Source organism: Xenopus laevis, chromosome 2L (genome assembly GCF_017654675.1).
Source record: "Xenopus laevis strain J_2021 chromosome 2L, Xenopus_laevis_v10.1, whole genome shotgun sequence".
In the NCBI taxonomy this organism is placed as follows: domain Eukaryota; kingdom Metazoa; phylum Chordata; class Amphibia; order Anura; family Pipidae; genus Xenopus; species Xenopus laevis.
In genome coordinates, this window is record NC_054373.1 from 35,094,023 (window position 1) to 35,115,162 (window position 21,140).

A 21,140-nucleotide genomic window follows, 5' to 3' on the forward strand; every position below is an offset into this window, starting at 1 on the left:
TGTGTTGCGGTTCTTCTTTGGACGCCACCAGTTATTTCATAGTGTTGTATGCCCAACCATTGTCAGTTTCTCTGCATCAGGCCTTTTTTATGGGTTAAAGCACACCACATATATTTCCTTAAGTTAAATTGTGCTTTCAGCTGTTGCTGTACAACTAGCTATAAGAACCAACAATGCCTTTCAAATAGGGATGATTTGATTCAGGATTAGCCCGAATTCTAGCCTTTTATTTTTTTTTGGTGGGCAGAATTTGGATACATCCGAATCCAAGTGCCTGACTAAACCAAATCCGAACCCTTAAAATCACATGGCACATAATCAAGGAAATTATTGTAACATTTGTTCTGCATGCTACGTTCATGTTACTCCCTCACCCCCCTCCCATTTGGAAGCCAACGGTAGAACTTTTGCAAAAACAGCATTTTAATGAACTTCTATGAGCCTTTTAATGTCATTGCCAGCCCACAACAGTGCTTCACCCTTTTTGGGGGGATAGTACTGCATACCTCCCAACTGTCCTGTTTTCAGAGGGATAGTCAGGACCGGGCCATGCTGGCCGGGTGCCCCCAGGCAACCCAGCCAGCCGTGACGCCCCCTCCGCCGCACATATAGGAATCGTGCGCATGCGCAATGACCGCATGCATAGGATGCGCACTGAGCGCACGCCTAGGAAGCGCATGCAGAGGAAGCGCTCGCATGCACACAAACAGTGCATGGACTGAGCGGCACTCACTCAGCCGGACTAGGAGTAGGTAGCAGTGAAAGGTAGGTGCCTGGCGCCCCCTCAAGCTTTGCGCCCTAGGCAGGTGCCTACTCTGCCTACCCCTAGTTCCGGCCCTGGGGATAGTCCCTCTTTTGACAGCTCAACCCGCAGACCCTCGTTTGTACTGGAAAGTCCAGATTTTCTCTGCACTGAACAGCCAGAAAACGAAACAATGTTTCTAACTTAATTGACTTTTGGCAGAGAGCCCAGAACAGCCACAGCTGCAGATAAGATACTTTTGTAACAATTTTGAGATAAGCAAATAAGTAACAATATAACATAACAGGTCCTTTGGGAGAAGCAAAACTGTAATAACTGGAAAAAAAACACAGATATATGTTCAAACTTTCATAACCTGCCAAATTTGGTAAAATTAACATGGTAATTAGGGGGTGTGGCCACAAAATGGGTGTGGTCAAAACAAATTACCGTGCTGCTGTCCCTCTTTTAATTTTCAAAATGTTGGGAGGTATGGTACTAGCATATGTGAACCCAAAAAATGCCTGCACTTTATCGTGTCTACTATTATATAGCAGCAGTACAGAAAAGGGGGCACTAATCAGAAAGCCCAAAATTACAGTAAGGGTATCTCCCAGAGAATCCGCTTTAAGCAAATATTCCTTTTTATTTCTAATAATTTAGTATATTGTTCCTAATCATAACGAAACAATCCTATTGGTTTTATTGTTAACTTTTTTTTTTAAAGAACACTCAAGGTAAGGTGATCCAAAATACAGAAAAAAAACCTTTATCTGAAAAGTCCAAGGTCCTAAGCATTCCAGATAATTGATGCCATACCTGTACTTCTGTTTCTATTATATATTTTAGTTTATTTCTTTCTTTAAGTGCTGCTTGGTGATGTCACCCATTACAATCTTTAAGTGTTGTAATTTGTGTCACATGACATTACCTGTCGATATATCTGGAGTCACTTCATTTAAAAGAGACCAGTGATTTGTAGATGGCTTACAGATAGAAAGTGTTGAACTATGGGCAATAGAATATTTTCCCACGGGGGCACCCAAAGTGCAGAGAAGCAGCTCTTTTATTGTGATGTTGCCCTTAGATACTGCCATCATTTCCTTAAAGATTATAATGGTGTAAGTGTGCATCAGTTGTGGTTTCACTAGTTACATAGAAATCCCACTTGTTCTCACGTTCACTTGAGAGCTGGCTACCCAGACGCACTGAACTTGTGACCTTGCCCTGACACTGGGGCGGCCCCTCCTCCTTTCACTCGCACACACACTTGGTTTTTTTTCGTGCCTTTAGTCATTTGGTAACTGAACAGTTCCCCTTTGGTTAGTAGGCGGGTCGCTGGCACCCAGCATCTTTCAAAAGCTGAGCACACACTTTAAATACCCTTTTGACAAGAACTTGACCTCTTAGAAATTTACCAGGAGCCACATTTAACTCCTGATCTTAACATGCTACTACCGCACGTGAGGTGAAACGTACCTCTTTCCAAACCTCTCTTGGACACGGGCTGCCCAGAAAGAAGGAAGTGAGAATGAATGCTGTGTGAGCAGTCTGCCTTCCTCCTTCCCAGGATAATGTTAGGGAAGAAAGGCCTGGCTGACTGGCTATGGAGGCCTGTGAGACCATTAGCTTAAGCCACCAACCCTTCCTGTGACACCACGTTGCTAAACTTTGTTTGCTTACTTGTTTATGGCAACCAGAAAGCTGCTGTATATAGCCTTACATCAAGGATGTCCAACCTTGCACTTCTTATGCACCATCAGCCTCCAGCTGTCAGGGCTGCTGGGACTTGTGCCAACCGGCAACTGGTATCATAACTGGCAGAGAATACTTGTGTGAATATGATGATGAGCATATAACTTTATATTCATTAGATTATACTCCACAGTACTGCAATCCCTTGTTCCAGTAATTCCCAACCAGTGGCTCATGATCAACATGTTGTTATTTGGCATCACCAAGGAATTTTTTCTTGCTTGAGTGGCTCCCCAACAGCTTTTACATTAAAGTGTGGATCACGAGTAAAGAGAATAAGGAAGGGTCCTCAGCTTAACACTGTTCTCCTGCCCAACATATAACATTTTGCATCCATTCTATTAACATGTGCAGAAATGTCTACCATTTTGTGTTGGTGATAGCAGAGGGGTATATCAGCATGACCTTTGCCCAACTCTCAGGATCGCAGGCCATTATGAGTGACTCATAACAGTAATTGTGGAGTGACCAGGGTCAGACTGGGCAGGCGGGATACTGGGAAAAACCCCAGTCAGACCCGCTCCTTGACCCAATTGTGAAAAGCAGAGAAATGGAGGTACACACTGGTGGGGGGCAGAGGGTTGTTGTGGTTTCGGCAGGTGCCCTTGGGGGTGGTGGTGAAGGGCCAGGGGGGGAGAGGGCCCCAATGCTGCAGCTCCACTGGGCCTGGACCCCCCCATTTTAACACTGTAAGTTGTCTGAAAGCAGGGCATTACGGGAACATCGTTTAATATGGGGCATGTAAACATGGCTGCACAGCTGTAATAGTTGAAAATTGAATAGCAAAAACTATTTGTGGTGGTATTCTACACCTTTTGCCATTATACTTACTAGCTACTTGGCATTTTTGTGAATAGTTGAACCTGAACACTTCGTTTATATGGAAGTCATTTATATAATTTCTACAGTGGTATCACAGGGAATGCTGCACCCCCTTTTTGATCACTCTACAAATATCTCAAAACAGTCGCACAGGATTTAGCCAGGATTACCTGACTGACTGTCTGTGCTTAGTCTTAGTGCAAAAACTTGTTAATAAGACATAGCAGCAGGGAAATCGTGTGACTGCATCTCAGATGATATGTGACTAGCCATGTGTGCATCTTCACTTGATGGCAATGGTCTTTGGCTCCAGATATGCATTTCTGAGTCAACATTGTGCAACTTTATGTGTAGCGAGCCAGCTCTTTGTTACACTGCATTTTCAAGGGCCAGATTATTTTAAAATGATTGTCATATAGAGAATGCTATGAAACCCTTGAGCAGAATAAACATCTCTTGGGGGCGGCACATCTGGCCCATGGGCCTCCAGTTGGACAGTGCTGCTGCAGGAAATAGTTTAGATACACAAGAGACCAGATGTTGGTGTTGTAGAATTCTGCTGTATGGTGGCTGAGTTTTTGGGACTGTGGGGTTAACATTTTGTTTCAAGTAAATAAGGCAACACAGGTTAAATCTCTTGAAGGTGAGACCTAATAAATGTATTTCGCCAGTAACTGCTCATAAAATCAATCTTTCCTTTTTAAATAGGATGATGTAGTGATTGAAGAGTATGAAGAGGATTCAGAACCAGAAAGCAGCGGGGCAGAGCATGGTTTCAGAGAACTTCGAGCCAAGAAACAGGCACTAGCCAGGAAGGTTGAAGAGCAAAAACGTCGTCAACGGAAGATTCAGGTACCAGCACCACCACTACTACTACTATTACTACTACTACTACTACTACTAATGATGTCACAACAAATTGTATTTTGCCTTATCCCAGGTGCAAAACGATAACACACAGGTTCATGCTAAATGTACTTTCTGTGACCGTATTCATTATTATTCTAACATTAGAATATTATTATTCTTATCATTAACAAAGGAAGTTCAATAAGGGGCTATTTGCAACCCACAGTGGTTCCCATCAGATCTGGACTAAGAATTAAAATAGACCCTGACATATGAGGTACACAAAGGCTCAAACAGACCACACAGAGGCCCAAACAGCCCCCCACCAGCCCAATAAATAAGGACGGTCTATGGCATTATGCAGCAGCCCCTCAGGCATTTGCCAGAACCCACAGATTGCCAGGCCTGGCTCCAATATATTTGGAATTATGGTCACTAAGGGTCAGATTTATTAAAGTTCGAGTTTTCATTTTATTTGAATAAATCAATTTTTTGAAAGTTGTTTTTTTTTTAACTCAAAGTTTTTGATATTTATTATACCCTGACCCTGGAAATAGCTTGAATCCGAAAATACAAAATGTTGAAGTCTATGGGCATCAAATTCTTTTTTTTTTTTTGCGAAATGCGGGGCGTCACCTTTTTTTTTGTTGTTTTTGCTCGACAATTTTTTACACCCATTGGAGTCTATGGGTGTAATTTTTGCGCAAAACTTTTTGAAAAGTTTTGCTCATCACTATACACCATCTAAAACATGTCAAGGTCACGTAGAAATCAATGGCAAAGGTCTCTTGAACCATTTGAATATGTTAATAGCCTTCACGATGTTCCACTTTTTTTTCGAAAACTCGATCATTTCGAGTGATCAGAGGTTTTTGTTTTGCCGGAAACTCGATCAATTCTAGTTTTCGGATTGTTAACCCCAAACTCGCAAATTCACGGTTTTTCTTAAACTAGAAACCATTGAGTTGTGAGTTCATTCGTGGTCTAAAAAAGCTCACATAACATAAATTCGACCTTTGATAAATAACCCCCTAAATGTCATCTTTGTCAACATAACCTGAATTTGTGTGTGTATTGGGAGTGTTCCTTGAAACTGCAGTGTTAGCTCTCTAATATCTCTCTCAATTTAGAAATCTGTGTTTAAACGTAACCTCTACCAGTGTTGAGACAAATGTTTTCAGCTTTTTAACCTAGTAACTTTAGTGGTAATTGGGTGGGCTAGCAGGTAACAAAATGCTTGTAACCATCACTATTACTATAGTAATTGCTTGCAGTAGCCAGTACATTATCCTGTGTACCATGATTGCACATTAAAGGAGAAGGAAAGTCTCAGTTTATTGCCAATAGATTAGCCACAAGCTATAACCCTATATTTATTCCTGCAGAATGCTTTACAATACCTGAGTAAACAGCTCTAGAAACTCCCTATGTTTCTTTAGAATAGCAGCTGCTATATTAGCTTGTTGTGACATCACTTCCTGCCTGAGTCTCTCCCTGCTCACTCATAGCTCTGGGCTCAGATTACAGCAGGAAGGGGGGGGGGAGACAGACAGAAGCAAACTGAGCATGCTCAAGCCCTAGCCCTGGTGGTTTATGCTGAAAACAGGAAGTCTGATACAGAAGTCCATGTATACACAATAGAAGGAAAGAAATGCTGTGTTTCTTTTGACAGATGACTCAGAGCAACATTACTTTGAAGGTTTACTGGTGTATTTCTGATAAAGCTTATTTAATTTCAGCCTTTCCTTCACCTTTTAGGTGATTACTGTAGGAATGAAGGGTGTGCCATTACCCTGAGAAATACATACTATAGCTCTTCTAGTGTAGAGAGTTCTATTGCAAATCCAGCAACCTTTTTCCACTCCAGTGTAAGTGGTCACAGCATCTTGCATAAATGTAAAAGTGTTATATACATAATGGTCAATTAGTAATATAGTATACGCACAACACAGTGTGGAGAATTGCCTTTTTTTTCCCCTGGGAAGCCATTTTGTTTATTTGTGGTGTTGTGCGCTGCTTCCTCAGGGTACTTTTAAACATGTGGCTTTCTGCTCTGAAGCAGTTTCCCAATAATAAATTCCTGTTAAAATTAATATTTTGGTGCTAGTGTGTGCTGTTGCTATTCTGTAAGTATTTGCAAGACTTTGTGGTTGAAAAAGGCATAAATATTTTCTTTTATAAAACAATTCAGTCTATTTCCAGGAATAGATACTGAGGCTACAGTCCTAATAAACAGTTAGGGACATTACAGTGGCCCATTATGAAATTTGTAAAAACAATAAATGTCTTGTATGACTTCTCTTGTTCAGTAAAAGGAAGGGAGCATCCACGTCTTTGAGAAGCTATAAATTTACCAAGCTAACTTATTAACACTTTTAACACTTTTCCCATTAAATTGACTCTCATTTTCTATTTTTCCATTTTATATTTTAGTCTATGAAGATGTATGGCGCTCCCCATGAATACATACATATATGTAGACGTTTGCATGCAGAGAACGTTGGTCTGTGCATTACCTGAACATTTAAAGGGGAAATAATCCTCACTTAAAGGAACAGTAACACCAAAAAAATCGTGGTTTAAAGGAATGACTATATAATATCCTGTTGCCATCCATTGGTGAAACTGGTGCGTTTGCTATAGAAACAAAACTATAGTTTATATAAACAAGCTGATGTGTAGCCATGGGGGCAGCCATTCAAGAACAGAATACACAGTAGATTGCAGATATGTTCTGAAGAATCCCACTGTATACTACAGAGATTATCTGATATCTGTGGAGTATCCTGTGCCTGTTCTCTTTTGAATGACTGTCCCCATGGCTACATAGCAGTTTGTTTATATAAGCTATAGTAGTGTGTCTGAAGCAAACACACCAGTTGTACCAGTGCAGGGCAACATTACATTTTATTTTCATTCCTTTAGTACACTTTTATTTGTTGGTGTTACTGTTCCTTTACTGGCACTTTATTTTCCTTTGTGGTCTCTTTAGAAAAGGTAGCATTGAATTTGATTATAAATCCGGTTAGTTTTCCCTTTAGCAGATATAAGTAGAAATGAATTTAAACAGAATTGTAACTGGCTTTTCTACAACTTCTACTAGTGCAGTTCAATCATAAATAAGCAGATATATATATATATATATATATATATATATATATATATATATATATATATATATATATATATATATATATATATATATATATATAAACAACCGGAAATAAAGTCAGAGAATCGCACACGTCCTTTGTGGGAAATGAAAGGTTACATATGTGAGGGATTGTATGTGTGAGGTCTAATTGATATGTTGGCTAGTAGGTGCTTCTGGGAAATAATCTCTTTACAGTGAGAAAGTGATAGTTATTGCCCTTTAGGTCTGTTGCTTTTGTTTAGTTAATGAAGTTGAAAAAAAGTCTATCTCGAAAATGGTGCAGCATTTAGTGTGAGATGAAAGCACAGTTTCATATGATCTGATGATTAGGTATAAGGATATATGTGAGAAGTGTTTGTGACTCTTATTGTAAAGGTGTTGCAATGTATCGTAATGGCCTTGTGAGCTGATTGCTTAGATGAGCTGCTAAGTTAAACCAAAGGGAAAAACATATTTGTTCTCAGTCATCCTGCCCCCACCGCTTGCAGTGCCCAGGGCCCTTCACTTCCATAATTCTTCATTTTGTAGCCTTGAATCCTTGCCAGACACATCTGCCTTACCATATGCATGAACCCTTCAGACTGTGCCGAGCGGCTTGTAATACAGCTCCGGTGAAAGCCCTTCTGGGACGCAGCACACATGTGTACCCTCAAGCCATTGGCTCCGTGCCCAGAGCCAGTCCGGACACTCACCTTTCATGTACCTAATTGTTGTGGGAGGGAATGTGGAGTTTCAAGAACTGGAAGCGAGAAATTCCAGTATTCTGAGGCCTGTCCCTGCTACAGAGATTTCCAGGTTAAGCAGAAAGCTCGAAGCTAGCCCACCACTGATGTTCTGAATAGTCTGTGGGCATCGCCATAACCTTTCTAAGCTAATCTTGCTCTCAGTTGTTTCTTAAAGGGATTCTGTCATGATCTTTATGATGTGGTTTTTATTTCTAAATTGCACTGTTTACACCACAAATAATTCACTCTACAATATAACATTTCATGAACAAGCAAGTTTATTTTTTTAGTTGTAATATTGGTGTATGCAGTCATCTCAGCTCATTTTGCCTGGTCATGTGCTTTCAGAAAGAACCAGCACTTTAGGAAGGAATTGCTTTCTGGCAGGCTGTTGTTTCTCCTACTCAATGTAACTGAATGAGTTGATGTGGGACCTGGATTTTACTCGAGTGTTGTTCTTAGCTCTACCAGGCAGCTGTTATCTTGTGTTAAGGAGCTGTTATCTGGTTACCTTCCCATTGTTCTGTTGTTAGGCTTCTGGGGGGGCGGGGATATCACTCCAACTTGCAGTACAGCAGTAAAGAGTGACTGAAGTTTATTAGAGCACAAGTCACATGACTGGGAGCAGTTGGGAAACTGTCTAGCCCCATGCTCTTCTGAGAAATGGATTTCAGTGCAGAATTCTGCCTGAGCACCACGATTAACGGATGCGTTTAGAAAAAAATATCCCTTTAAGCACCCTAATCATAACTCTTCTAGACATGGAAGAGGCGCTGATACAGAGCTGTTTTTTTTTTGACAGCTCAGTAAAATCATACGATATTACAGGATACTGTATCCTTATGAACCTGGGGAGTAGGAAGCTGTGCACTATTTATAACAATACCCTGCTGTAGGAGAAATGCCACAGACTTCCCGACTGCCCTGCTACCCTTCCACTGCTCTGTTTCCCTTTACCACCCGCCGTCCAATCTCTGTTCCTATGACTCTCTGTTCTTGGCTCGTGATGAGGTGACCTCTATATCAGCCTGTGCATCCTGCAGAGGGGACGTGCAGACAGTCACAGCCTGTACAAAGACCGTCCCGAGCTGTAACGGCAACAGCTTTCTGTCCTCACTGGAAAAAGCCGTCTTTTACTCCTCCCTATCCCCCCAATTTTAGCTGTAAAACCACAAGTTGCCATGTAACAACTGCCAAAGCCAGTCATTCCAACTGCACAATGGAAAATTGTGCCAGTGTTATGTAAATGTAACGTGCATTTCATGGTCTTCTGAGAGAGCACCCATGCTTAGCTGTGATGCTGACTGAATGTAACTAATGGGTTTAGTCAGTATTTAATGCACACTGATGGGCAACTGGAGGGCCTCCAAACATTGTTGAATTTCAGCTTCCAGCATCCAACCAACAGCTTGGGGGGTTTGCCATAGCTGCTTTGATGTGCGGTTTGGAATGAGGTGCATTTCGGGGTCTAGTAGCTAGGTTTCCTTATTGATTTCTGTTTATAATATAAAGCTCTCTCTCTAAACCTCTGTGCACGGAATAAAGCTTCTATTTATAAGATGGGCACATTTTACCTTGATACAGTAAGTCAAGTTTTACTATAATCATTATAACAGTACTAGATCAGTCATATTGCTAATCGGTTGCATGGGTTACTGTACCCTTGGCCTGTGTCCTAGATACGTTTATTTATTTTTGTACCATTTGGGCAGTTTGACGCTGACATTAAAGGGGACCTGTCACCCTAACAAACAATTCCAAATCCTGTTTTATGATGTGGGTCAAGCAAAATAAACTTCACTTACGCTGTATAAATTAGTTCAGTCTTGTTTCTTTAAGTCTTGGAAATCATAATCACATCAAGCAGGCAGCAGCCATTTTGTGAACACTGTTATTAAGGCAAGCTTTTAATCATGCCAAAATCTTATTAATCTGCCCAAATGGGGGACCCGATGCCCAGGCACTGGCTACACAATAGGATAGTCAGTTGAAAATGGCATCTAGGGAGGGCAGTGACGTTTAGAAAGACTAAGGAATAGAGATGGGGCAGTCAATATATGACTGACAGCTGAGAGTTTTCAACAAGTTTATAACCAGTATGGATGTTTAAATAAAAAAAAACAATAATTTGGGTTTCATGTTTAATTTTAAAGGAGAAGGAAAGGCTAAAATTAAGTAAGCTTTATCAGAAAAGTCTATATAAATACACCAGTAAACCCTCAAAGTAATCCTCAAAAGAAACACATCATTTCTTTCCTTTTATTGTGTACACATGGGCTTCTGTATCAGACTTCCTGTTTTCAGCTGAAACCTCCAGGGCAGGGCTTGAGCATGCTCAGTTTGCTCCTCTCTCCCTCCTCCCATCCTTGCTGTAATCTGAGCTCAGAGCTATTAGTGAGCAGGGAGAGACACAGGCAGGAAGTGATGTCACACCAAGCTAATATGGCAGCTTCTATCCTAAACAAACAGAGACAGTGTCTACAGATGTCTACTCGGGTATGGTAAAGCATTCTGCAGAATAAATATAGCATTCTAGCTTGCACTATTGTGGCTAATCTGTTGGCAATAAACTGTATTGGAGCTTTACTTCTCCTTTAAGAGGACTTTTGTTATACAGCTTTTTATGCCGGTTGACAGGTCCACTTTAAAGTCATTGTCCTGATCAAGCAAGGACTAGGCTAACTTTACTTCTAATTTGCAGGCTGTCCTGGATGGAAAGACAAGACTTCTACAACTGGAAATCTGTCCATTGTTTCTTGTGCCGGACACAAATGGATTTATTAACCACCTTCCTGGCCTTGAGCATCTCTTGTCCTGCCAGATATATATCCTGGTCATCCCTCTTATAGGTAAGTGAGAAACAGTGTGCACTTTTTACCTTTTTTAGGTAGGTTACAAACAGTGTGCACTTGTCCCTGATTTTGGTAAGTATGCACTTGAATCCATTAGAGAGGGTGCCTCTTTGCCTGTCAATCACTTCATTTTCTATATTGTTTCTTGAGTTGGGGCCCCTTAAAGGGGTTGTTCACCTTTAAGTTAACTTTTTGTATGTTGCAGAATGTGATATTCTGAAACATTTTGCAATTGTTTTTTATTTTCTATTGTTTGTGACTTTGTAGTTATCTAGCTTTTTATTCAGCAGCTCTCCAGTTTGCAATTTCTGCATTCTGCTTGCTAGGGTCCAAATTACCCCAGCAACCATGCATTCATTTAAAAACGAGACTGGAATATGAATAGAAGAGGGACTGAATAAAAAGATGAGTAATAAGTAGCAACAACAATACATTTGTAGCTTTATGGAGCATTTATTTTTTAGATGGGGGCAGTGACCCCCATTTGAAACTTGGAAAGAGTCATACGAAGAAGGCAAATAATTAAAAAAATATAAAAAATAAATAAATAAGGAAGACCAATTGAAAAATTGGTTAGAATTATCCATTCACATACTAAAATTTAACTTGAAGGTGAACCACCCCTTTAACCGCAAAGAAAATTTATCTGCGGTGTTCAATACCTTACAAGTTATGCCACTTCCCTTATTATTACAGTTCTGCACTGACTCTTCCACTGAATCAGGAAATCCATATAAGCTGTAATAGGTAAATAGCCTTTTACACCCCATGCCATAGTATCAATGCTGAAATGCTTGCATAGGCTGATTTGTTCTTTTTAACATCTTTAACATCTTAAAGAGATTCTGTTGTGATTATTATGATGTAGTTTTTATTTCTAAATTACACTATTTACACTGCAAATAATTCACTCTACAATATAAAATGTAAATACTGAACCAGCAAGTATATATTTTTTTTAGTTGTAATATTGGAGTGTAGGCAGCCATCTCAGGTCATTTTGCCTGGTCATGTGCTTTCAGAAAGAGTCAGCACTTTAGGATGGAACTGCTTTCTGGCAAGCTGTTGTTTCTCCTACTGAAAGTGTCACAGTGGGACCTGGATTTTACTATTGAGTGCTGTTCTTAGATCTACCAGGCAGCTCTTATCTTGTGTTAGGGAGCTGTTATCTGGTTACCTTCCCATTGTTCTGTTGTTAGGCTGCTTGGGTGGGGGGATTATATTACTCCAACTTGGAGTACAGCAGTAAAAAGTGACTGAAGTCACATGACTAGGGCAGCTGGGAAACTGACAATATGTCTAGCCCCATGTCCGATTTCAAAATTAAAATATAAAAAAAAAAATCTGTTTGTTCTTTTGAGAAATGGATTTCAGTGCAGAATTCTGCTGGAGCAGCACTATTAACTGAAAAAAAAACTTTTTTTTACCGTGACAGTATCCCTTTAACATTTACTGTTTTGATTAAAAGTTCTGTAAAGCAGCGTCCCATGGATGCTCGGAATCTAATGGGACTTTTATGTAGAACATTTCCCTTTTCGGCATTATTCTAATTACTTCATGCTGACTGTTAGCGTATGACCTGTCCAGCATTACCATAGTTAAAAAGGTTTGCGGGTGATGCTTTGCTGCCTGTGCTCTGGGTTGGCTGTCACTGCCTCTGCATGGCTGTAGCTACTGATGTGATCCAGTGCAGTTGTCTGGCAGGGCAGGGTACAGAGTCACACAGCTGACTGAGCAGCTGCTGGAGCACACATCCCCTTCATGGCTTTTTCTCCTTATAAAGCCAGCGGTACAATCTCTGACTGGTTCCAGTTATTGCTACACTTTCGCCCCTGGCACAAGTATTGGTGTTACTGGGTGGTCTGGCTGCTTCTCTGGATTTGGGAGTTCAATCCCTGACCAAATGAAGGAGCCCTGTGGTGTATCTGGTGTGTTTGGGTGGGTTTTATAGAGTTGAACTGGCTTTCTTTCCTGAGGGGAATTATGTATTACATGTAACTTCCTGTCATAGAAATACTACTGGCTTCATCCTTTGTGTCCATCTGTTCCGAAACCTAGTGCCGTTCTAAATAGGTATGTGAATGGGCCGGTATTACATTATGATTGCCCCATTCTTCACAGAAACACAAGGAATTCACATTAAGAGTGGGTCTGCTTTTTTTTGGGGGGGGGGAGGCGGCTGTGTGAGTCCAGGAACAACAACATATGAAAGGTTTTCTTGCATTAAATATTATTTTTTTTATCTCCAAGTTAAAAATGATAAACTTTTTTTTCTATCCAAAACAGAGAGAAAAGATAAATAACACAAATATTACCTGTATATATTCTTTTGAACAATATATAAATAACCAATACCTGTATATGTTCTTTTCAACAGTATATAACACAATTATTGGAGAAGAGTGAACAAAAAAGAGCCTGTTATTGCACCTTCTCATAAATTAGCCAACACTAGAGCATGTATTAATAAAACCTAACTTTTATTCCATCGTCCACGGCCACCAAGATTGTAACATTTATATGGTTGTTATTATGGGGATCTATGGGGAATCAAATGGCAGAGTCTAGGAGACGAACAAGGTATGAATCCCTCATCTCTAGCTCATACATACAGTGCTGTTTCATACTCTATAACTAATCAACAGAGCCATGTGCTAATTGATCCAGTACCTCAGTAACATCTGCTCTCAGTATTGTCATGGCTTCATATTGGCTCTAACTATGATTCAATTAATCACAAGACCCATCCACCCTCTCACTTATTACTGGATTCAATTTTTTAAAAAAAATATGCATGACTAGTGCTTCCCTTTATCAAAGGCTAATTTGGAGATTTACTTTTTATTTGATGAACTAAAGGTTACATGTTGCACTCTCCAGTGCCAGGTTTTTGGAACAAAGGAGTAATAAAGTTTCCTTTCCAATAATTTTCTAATGTATAGTGCATATAGTCAGGCATATGTGATTTATGGTGGGTGGTGTGTGTCTCTACTTTTTGTTCCATTCTTGAAAAAGTTGCCTTCCTACTTATGTATCGGAAATTTTGAACAAAATAGCAAGATTGATGCTTATTGCCCATAAATGCACCACTATAAATAAATGTCCAATACTAAGGGCAATGAAGTAAACTCACAGTTCAGCCCAGTCAATGGGTGCATAAACATGTTATCAAAAGTTGTGTTTCTTCGAAAGAAATAGCCAAAAAAAAAGTAGTTAAAAGTTCAATCCATTTATTAAGACATACCGGTGAAGGCCTGATGCGTTTCATGCCTGTTGGGGCACTTACTCATAGGCTGATGAGTCTATGAGTAAGTAAACGCGTCAGGTTTTCACCTGTATGTCCTGATAAATGGATTGAACTTTTAACTACTTTTTTGGTTATTTCTTTTGAAGAAACACAGCTTTTGATCTTTGTTACCTACTTATGTATCCCTCTCATTGTAAAATATTAGAGGTCACGGAGGATCTCAAGGCCAAGCACAAGGCTGCAGCTACTCTAAGGTGACTAATAATATTCTTATGTTTTATAACAGAGGGCATATTACATTTTTATAATGCATGTGTTTCACAAGGCAGTTGACAAATTCCAGATTCCATTAAAAATGAATTGGGGAAAATGCATGTTTGGGCATTGAAAATACACTATTATAAGAATTACATTTGTACTTGGCTGCAAATAATGAGTAATGTTTACAAGGGTAGTTCAGTTTTGGTGGAAAATGATTTAACATTTTGATAAAGTTGATACAATTTGACATATATTGTTCCCACAATGCAGCATTTTTCCTATAAATTAAAGGGAACATATTGCGAAAATGAAAATTTTATATTGGCTGCAGCATACTGAAATAAGAAACTTTTTGAATTCAATCAAAAAATCCTGTACCGTTTCTGAAATAATCAAATTTATCTTAGCTATTCCTCTCTCAGAATCTTTCTCTTCATTCTGTCTTCATTCAGGAGTTGGGTGTCAGAGGAATAATCCAATATATATTATAGGGGGACTCCTTTTGCCTAGAAGATGTATTAGAGCTCACTCTATCAAAAAATCACCAGACATCATGTCTCTCTACATGCAGAATTTGTACAAAAGACAGTTATTTTGTTAGATTTTGTTTGTACTGGAATCAGTTATTTGAGTGAGCTCTAATACATATGCTAGGATAGGAGCCCCCCCCTATAAGATACAGTATATTGGATCATTCATCTGACACCAAACTGCTACTTGAAGACAGAATGAAGAGAACCGAAAACTGAGAGAGGAACAGTGAATATAACTGTGATTATTTCAGAAACAATGCAGAATTTTTAATTGATTGTACAGTGGTGTGAAAAACTATTTGCCCCCTTCCTGATTTCTTATTCTTTTGCATGTTTGTCACACAAAATGTTTCTGATCATCAAACACATTTAACTATTAGTCAAAGATAACACAAGTAAACACAAAATGCAGTTTTTAAATGAGGGTTTTTATTATTTAGGGAGAAAAGAAATCCAAACCTGTGTGAAAAAGTAATTGCCCCCTGAACCTAATAACTGGTTGGGCCACCCTTAGCAGCAATAACTGCAATCAAGCGTTTGCGATAACTTGCAACGAGTCTTTTACAGCGCTCTGGAGGAATTTTGGCCCACTCATCTTTGCAGAATTGTTGTAATTCAGCTTTATTTGAGGGTTTTCTAGCATGAACCGCCTTTTTAAGGTCATGCCACAACATCTCAATAGGATTCAGGTCAGGACTTTGACTAGGCCACTCCAAAGTCTTCATTTTGTTTTTCTTCAGCCATTCAGAGGTGGATTTGCTGGTGTGTTTTGGGTCATTGTCCTGCTGCAGCAACCAAGATCGCTTCAGCTTGAGTTGACGAACAGATGGCCGGACATTCTCCTTCAGGATTTTTTGGTAGACAGTTGAATTCATGGTTCCATCTATCACAGCAAGTCTTCCAGGTCCTGAAGCAGCAAAACAACCCCAGACCATCACACTACCACCACCATATTTTACTGTTGGTATGATGTTCTTTTTCTGAAATGCTGTTACTTTTACGCCAGATGTAACGGGACGCGCACCTTCCAAAAAGTTCAACTTTTGTCTCATCGGTCCACAAGGTATTTTCCCAAAAGTCTTGGCAATCATTGAGATGTTTTTTAGCAAAATTGAGACGAGCCTTAATGTTCTTTTTGCTTAAAAGTGGTTTGCGCCTTGGAAATCTGCCATGCAGGCCGTTTTTGCCCAGTCTCTTTCTTATGGTGGAGTCGTGAACACTGACCTTAATTGAGGCAAGTGAGGCCTGCAGTTCTTTAGATGTTGTCCTGGGGTCTTTTGTGGCCTCTCGGATGAGTTGTCTCTGCGCTCTTGGGGTAATTTTGGTCGGCCGGCCACTCCTGGGAAGGTTCACCACTGTTCCATGTTTTTGCCATTTGTGGATAATGGCTCTCACTGTGGTTCGCTGGAGTCCCAAAGCTTTAGAAATGGCTTTATAACCTTTGAAATTGAACTCAGGTGTGATAAACCACAGTTAAGTTATTTTTTAACAAGGGGGGCAATCACTTTTTCACACAGGCCCGTGTAGATTTGGAGTTTTTTTTCTCCCTTAATAACGTAAACCTTCATTTAAAAACTGCATTTTGTGTTCAATTATGTTATCTTTGACTAATATTTAACGGTTTTTGATGAGCAGAAACATTTAAGTGTGACAAACATGCAAAAGAATAAGAAATCAGGAAGGGGGCAAATAGTTTTTCACACCACTGTATTTAGAAAGTTTCTTATTTCAGTATGCTGAAGCTAATATTACATTTTTGCGATAGTTCCCCTTTAAGCATCTTTCTGCCCACTGTTAAACATAAGCATTACCCAAATACACATGAAGTTTCCATCTCTTTTACTTATTGCCTTTACATACACATAGGCATAGAGGTGTGAGGGTTGTGTTACATGCCTTCCTTTTTGCATTTACTATAATGGGTGAACTAAGAACTCAAAGGAAACCCTGTGCTTAATACCTTGTTGAAGACATGTACAGGATTAACCTGTGTCTACAGTCTTGTCCACTGCTCCTTAGGCTTCAGCGCTCCAGTGGCGTGGTGAAAATGCTTTCTGTATGACCTTTATACCCTTCAGTGTGCCCATAGTTAGTAAATAAGGCTTTTTATTTTTTACTTGCTGTTTAGATGCTCTGAGAAGTCAACGTTGTATGACTCCAGCTGTGATACAATGCTTCTCAACAAGGAATAATTGGTTACCTATACTTTTCTGAAAATACCTCATACGTGTATGTCATTTGTCTTCCTTTCACTGCAGTTATCCATGAGTTAGATGGCCTTGCTAAGGGTCAAGAGTTTGATCAGCGCAACGCAGACCATGCAAGGGCACTTCAGGAGAAAGCAAGAAAAGCCATTCAGTTCCTGGAGCAAGGTTTTGAGGCTCGTGAACCTTACCTGAGAGCACTTACTAGTCGCGGGAATGAGCTGGACTCCATTGCTTTTCGTAGTGAAGATATCTCTGGGCAGAAGGTATCAGGAGGACTTTCTTTAAACTTGACTGATGTTGCCTGTTCATGGCATAAGTTTAAACAGACCTGGGCAGGGTTGTTGCAGGTTAACAATTTCTTCTTTTGCTTCTTTTTTTGTTACATAACTTACATTATTTTTTTTTGCAGGGTAACAATGATGACCTTATACTTTCCTGCTGTCTACATTACTGCAAGGACAATGCAAAGGAATACATGCACTCAAGGAAAGGTACAACCTCCTCATTGCCATTTCCTCTCACTCTTTGGCATTCTATGTTTTAGCCCCAATATGATATTGTGAATAGCAGCAGTTTCTGGCATTTTAGCATCTACTTCCCTTCACCCCAGAAGATTGAGGTGACTTCATTAACTGCCCAGGGCCATCTGTTAGAGGATTAACCTGTCGCAGATGTCTCTCTGTTTACACAGCAGATTCTGGCTAAGAGAGACAGCCACTGGCCTCTGGTTTGTAACAGAGAGGATGGTTACCAGTGTCATACAGTGACATGTTTCCCCTCCTCCTAATTTTTCTCCCACACCCCTCCTGTGAGAAATCTCCCGTGAAAGCATTTCCTTTGCCTGCATTGTGTCTTCTCTCATATGCCATTGCACCATTTCTTTCCTTTTTTCTGTCCAGTTGTGATCTCCTTATCCATCTCCTTCTTGTATTTTTTCTCCTTCATTTAAGATGAACCCATCCGCTTAAGAAGGGAAGTTGTTCTTCTGACTGACGACCGCAACCTCAGAGTAAAGGCTCTGACTCGGCACGTCCCTGTCCGTGATATCCCGGCATTCCTCAAGTGGGCCAAAGTGGGGTGAAGCAGATTTTGGAAAGGAACAACCCTTATGTGCAAGAAAGAAAATAGAAGAATATACAGTGTGTGACCCAAAGGGGTGAGAGGTCGTTACAGGCAGCCCTGATAAAGCAACCAACCTCCCCCTGCCAAACCACACATGCACTCCAGGCTCCAACTCACCACCTGCAATAAACTAAAGCAAAAATGTCCCATCAAGCACCCTCCTATCATAAGAGCACTGTGAGCTGTGTGTTAGCACAGAGTAGTGTGGGTGGGGGGGGGGGCATACACAATCATGGAAATTGTCAGTGTGTGTTGGTTCTTACTGGTCTGAGGGATGCCGATTTAGAGGGGTGAACATTCACAGCAGGAAGTTACTAAAGAAATCTCCCACCCTTTAATTTTTGTCTTTCCTATGTAGAAAGCTCCTACTTGTAGCACTTTGCTTTAGTGAGGCTTGAACCTCATTGAGTTTTGTAAGCCTCACTTGCAGCAATGTGTTGTCCTTTCTCTGCACCCATTTCCTAGAGCCTTTATCTTTTGTTTTTCTATGCTGTTTTATAATTAAGTTTTTAGTTTATGATGTGTGTGGTTTTGTTTTTTTTAGTATGCCTTTTGATGTATGGGGAAAGCCTGTGGTAAAAATGTGTAGCTTTTTACTCTGCTGCCATCTAAATTTTTAGTTGAAGATCTCCGGTCTGTGAGATGTATGTTGTTTGCTTCTTTACTCTGATTTTAGGCATCTTCTCTTTAGCTTCTTGTTAGCTTGTGGTGGGAGAGACTTGGATTGTGTGTTTCTCATTTTGGCAGCCAGATATATTCCTCGCCCATTAGGTGCAGGGATATGCTTCGGAGGTACAACCATTAGGTAATAGGGATATGGGGCTTTAAAAAGACTAGATTGATGTTCTTCCGCTTCTTGACCGAACGCGAACACTGAACACACCAGGTTACACAGATGTTCTCGGCAGGTTTCCCTGGCAGTGAATGAGCTCAGCAGTTTCTGTCATTGCTGGCCAAGACTTGACATCTGAAAATCCTAAAAGTCTTCTTTAGGTCCTGATGTCATCCTTTCCCCTAATTCTTTATAAGATCAGTCTGTGGGGATAAAGGAAGAGAGCAACCACATGGGCCTAGCTACATCCTCTTTGGCCTCCCTGTTTGCTTAACATTTAACCCTTTATTACTCGCAGAAGATGTTAACACTTCAATGCCAGCACATTTTGGGCAAGTAAAGGAATTTCAGTGCTCTTTGTCGAACATCAAAATACGCAGAAATTGTGTTAATTAACATCTGCCAGCCAGCATTACCGTGAGGATAGGTCTGTTAATATATGACCATGAGAATGTGTGTTGAACAGCTAAGTGGCTTTAACTGTATGCTGTGCTAGGGATGGATAAGGTATGAAAGCGTTGAAGGTTCACTCGAGAGCAGGGAAATAATGTATTTTAGCTGACAAATATGGAGGGGTTTTTTTTTTTTGCTGTTTTACATTTTTGTTTGTATATAATTTGTGTTTCATTAGGTAAATAAGAAAAGGCCAGGTAGATTTATGGTGTCATGTAGATGGTTTAAACTTTCTAATGGCTTCTAATACAAGTGCATCAGTGTTTCCACTATGGATGTAGAGCCAAATGCTATAGTGATACTGCAGAATATGTCTGTTATATTTCCCATCACAACTTTCCTCTATATGCCGATTTGCTTATTATTTCACCATTATGAGCATTTCTTGTGTAGTGTTGCACAGATATATAGGTGATCTCATAAACTGCAAATACCTAACTTAAGGGTCCATTAAATACACACACGCGTATATTTACATGCAAAAGCGTATATTTCCCTATGGTTCTCCAATTATTTTTATTGCCATCTAAAGAAAACAATATCCTTTTAAAAAAAATAATAGGGCTTATCTTTTGTTTATGGCATGCCATGGAGTGTTAGGGCACAGTGTGTTGCGTGCACATGCATACCATCTTTCTTTGTATTTATACCTATGTTATTTGATTTGGCAAAGATAAACAAGAATATATTGTGCAGACTGCAGTCAATCCCGCTAGCAATGATCCTACGTGGATGGTGAACCTTTGCGCTGGTTCCGACTCATCTCAAAACATTTTCTTAGGGAACAGTGATAATTGCACCGTTTCGTACATGACCACTGGGTATTCTGCCCGTTCAGTCTATGGCGAATATGTACAGTAAACAACTTGGTAGTTCTTAAACACTTGCATACATGCAAAAGCATATAGATTGAATACTCAACTGCTTATTTAAGTGTAAATATATAGAAATGCGTTTCATTATAGTTTACCTTTAAAACGACCCATTGCCTGAGTACTATGTTGTCTTTGTGTTTCTCAGATCTATAAGTCTTTTCTTAGGGGGAAAAGAATCCCTTTGATCACAGTTTCAAGTACAATGTGTGTTTGGATATTTTGTGAATATGTAGCATGTCTCGCCGTAGCACCTCCCAAGTGATCCCAATTGCTTAGCCATCACTAGTTATGTATTCGCTTATGTTTTAGGATGCTCTATATTTCTGCAATTTATCAAAGACCTTGTGCTTAGGGGTGTTTTAGGTGTGAGCCCTTTGCACTTGTAGTGGATCAGTGTGTTATAGCCTGCATATTCTCACTCATGTGCATACCATGCTTCATAACGTTTTCTTACTTACACACTCTCAATAAAACTTGTTTTAATAATAATGGTGTCATTCATTGCTATTTGCATTCAATCTAAATTGTTTATTGACAGTTTCGAAAACCTCATTACCTCTTGTGCTTGAATTCAGTTAGATAAAAAAAAAGACATAGTATTGAAAGAATTGTGACGAGACAATATATCAGATGTTGATCCAAGCCAAGGTTTAGCTGTCATTGCAGGAGAAACCACCTTCTGGGACCCTTGTATGTTATATTAGGCTTACA

At 39.9% G+C, this 21,140-nt stretch overlaps 1 protein-coding gene across 1 annotated transcript in view; it reads left to right on the top strand.

Moving 5' to 3' along the window:
• Nucleotides 1-20,918, top strand: part of smg6.L (SMG6 nonsense mediated mRNA decay factor L homeolog) — a 191,930-nt gene extending 171,012 nt beyond the window's left edge. The window contains exons 15-19 of the mRNA XM_018246139.2: nt 4,028-4,171; nt 10,749-10,896; nt 17,199-17,410; nt 17,557-17,638; nt 18,098-20,918. Of these exons, the coding sequence (XP_018101628.1) occupies nt 4,028-4,171; nt 10,749-10,896; nt 17,199-17,410; nt 17,557-17,638; nt 18,098-18,228 (717 nt within the window). The 3' untranslated portion in view covers nt 18,229-20,918. The remainder of the gene's footprint in view (nt 1-4,027; nt 4,172-10,748; nt 10,897-17,198; nt 17,411-17,556; nt 17,639-18,097) is intronic.
• The last annotated feature ends 222 nt before the right edge of the window (nt 20,919-21,140 follow it).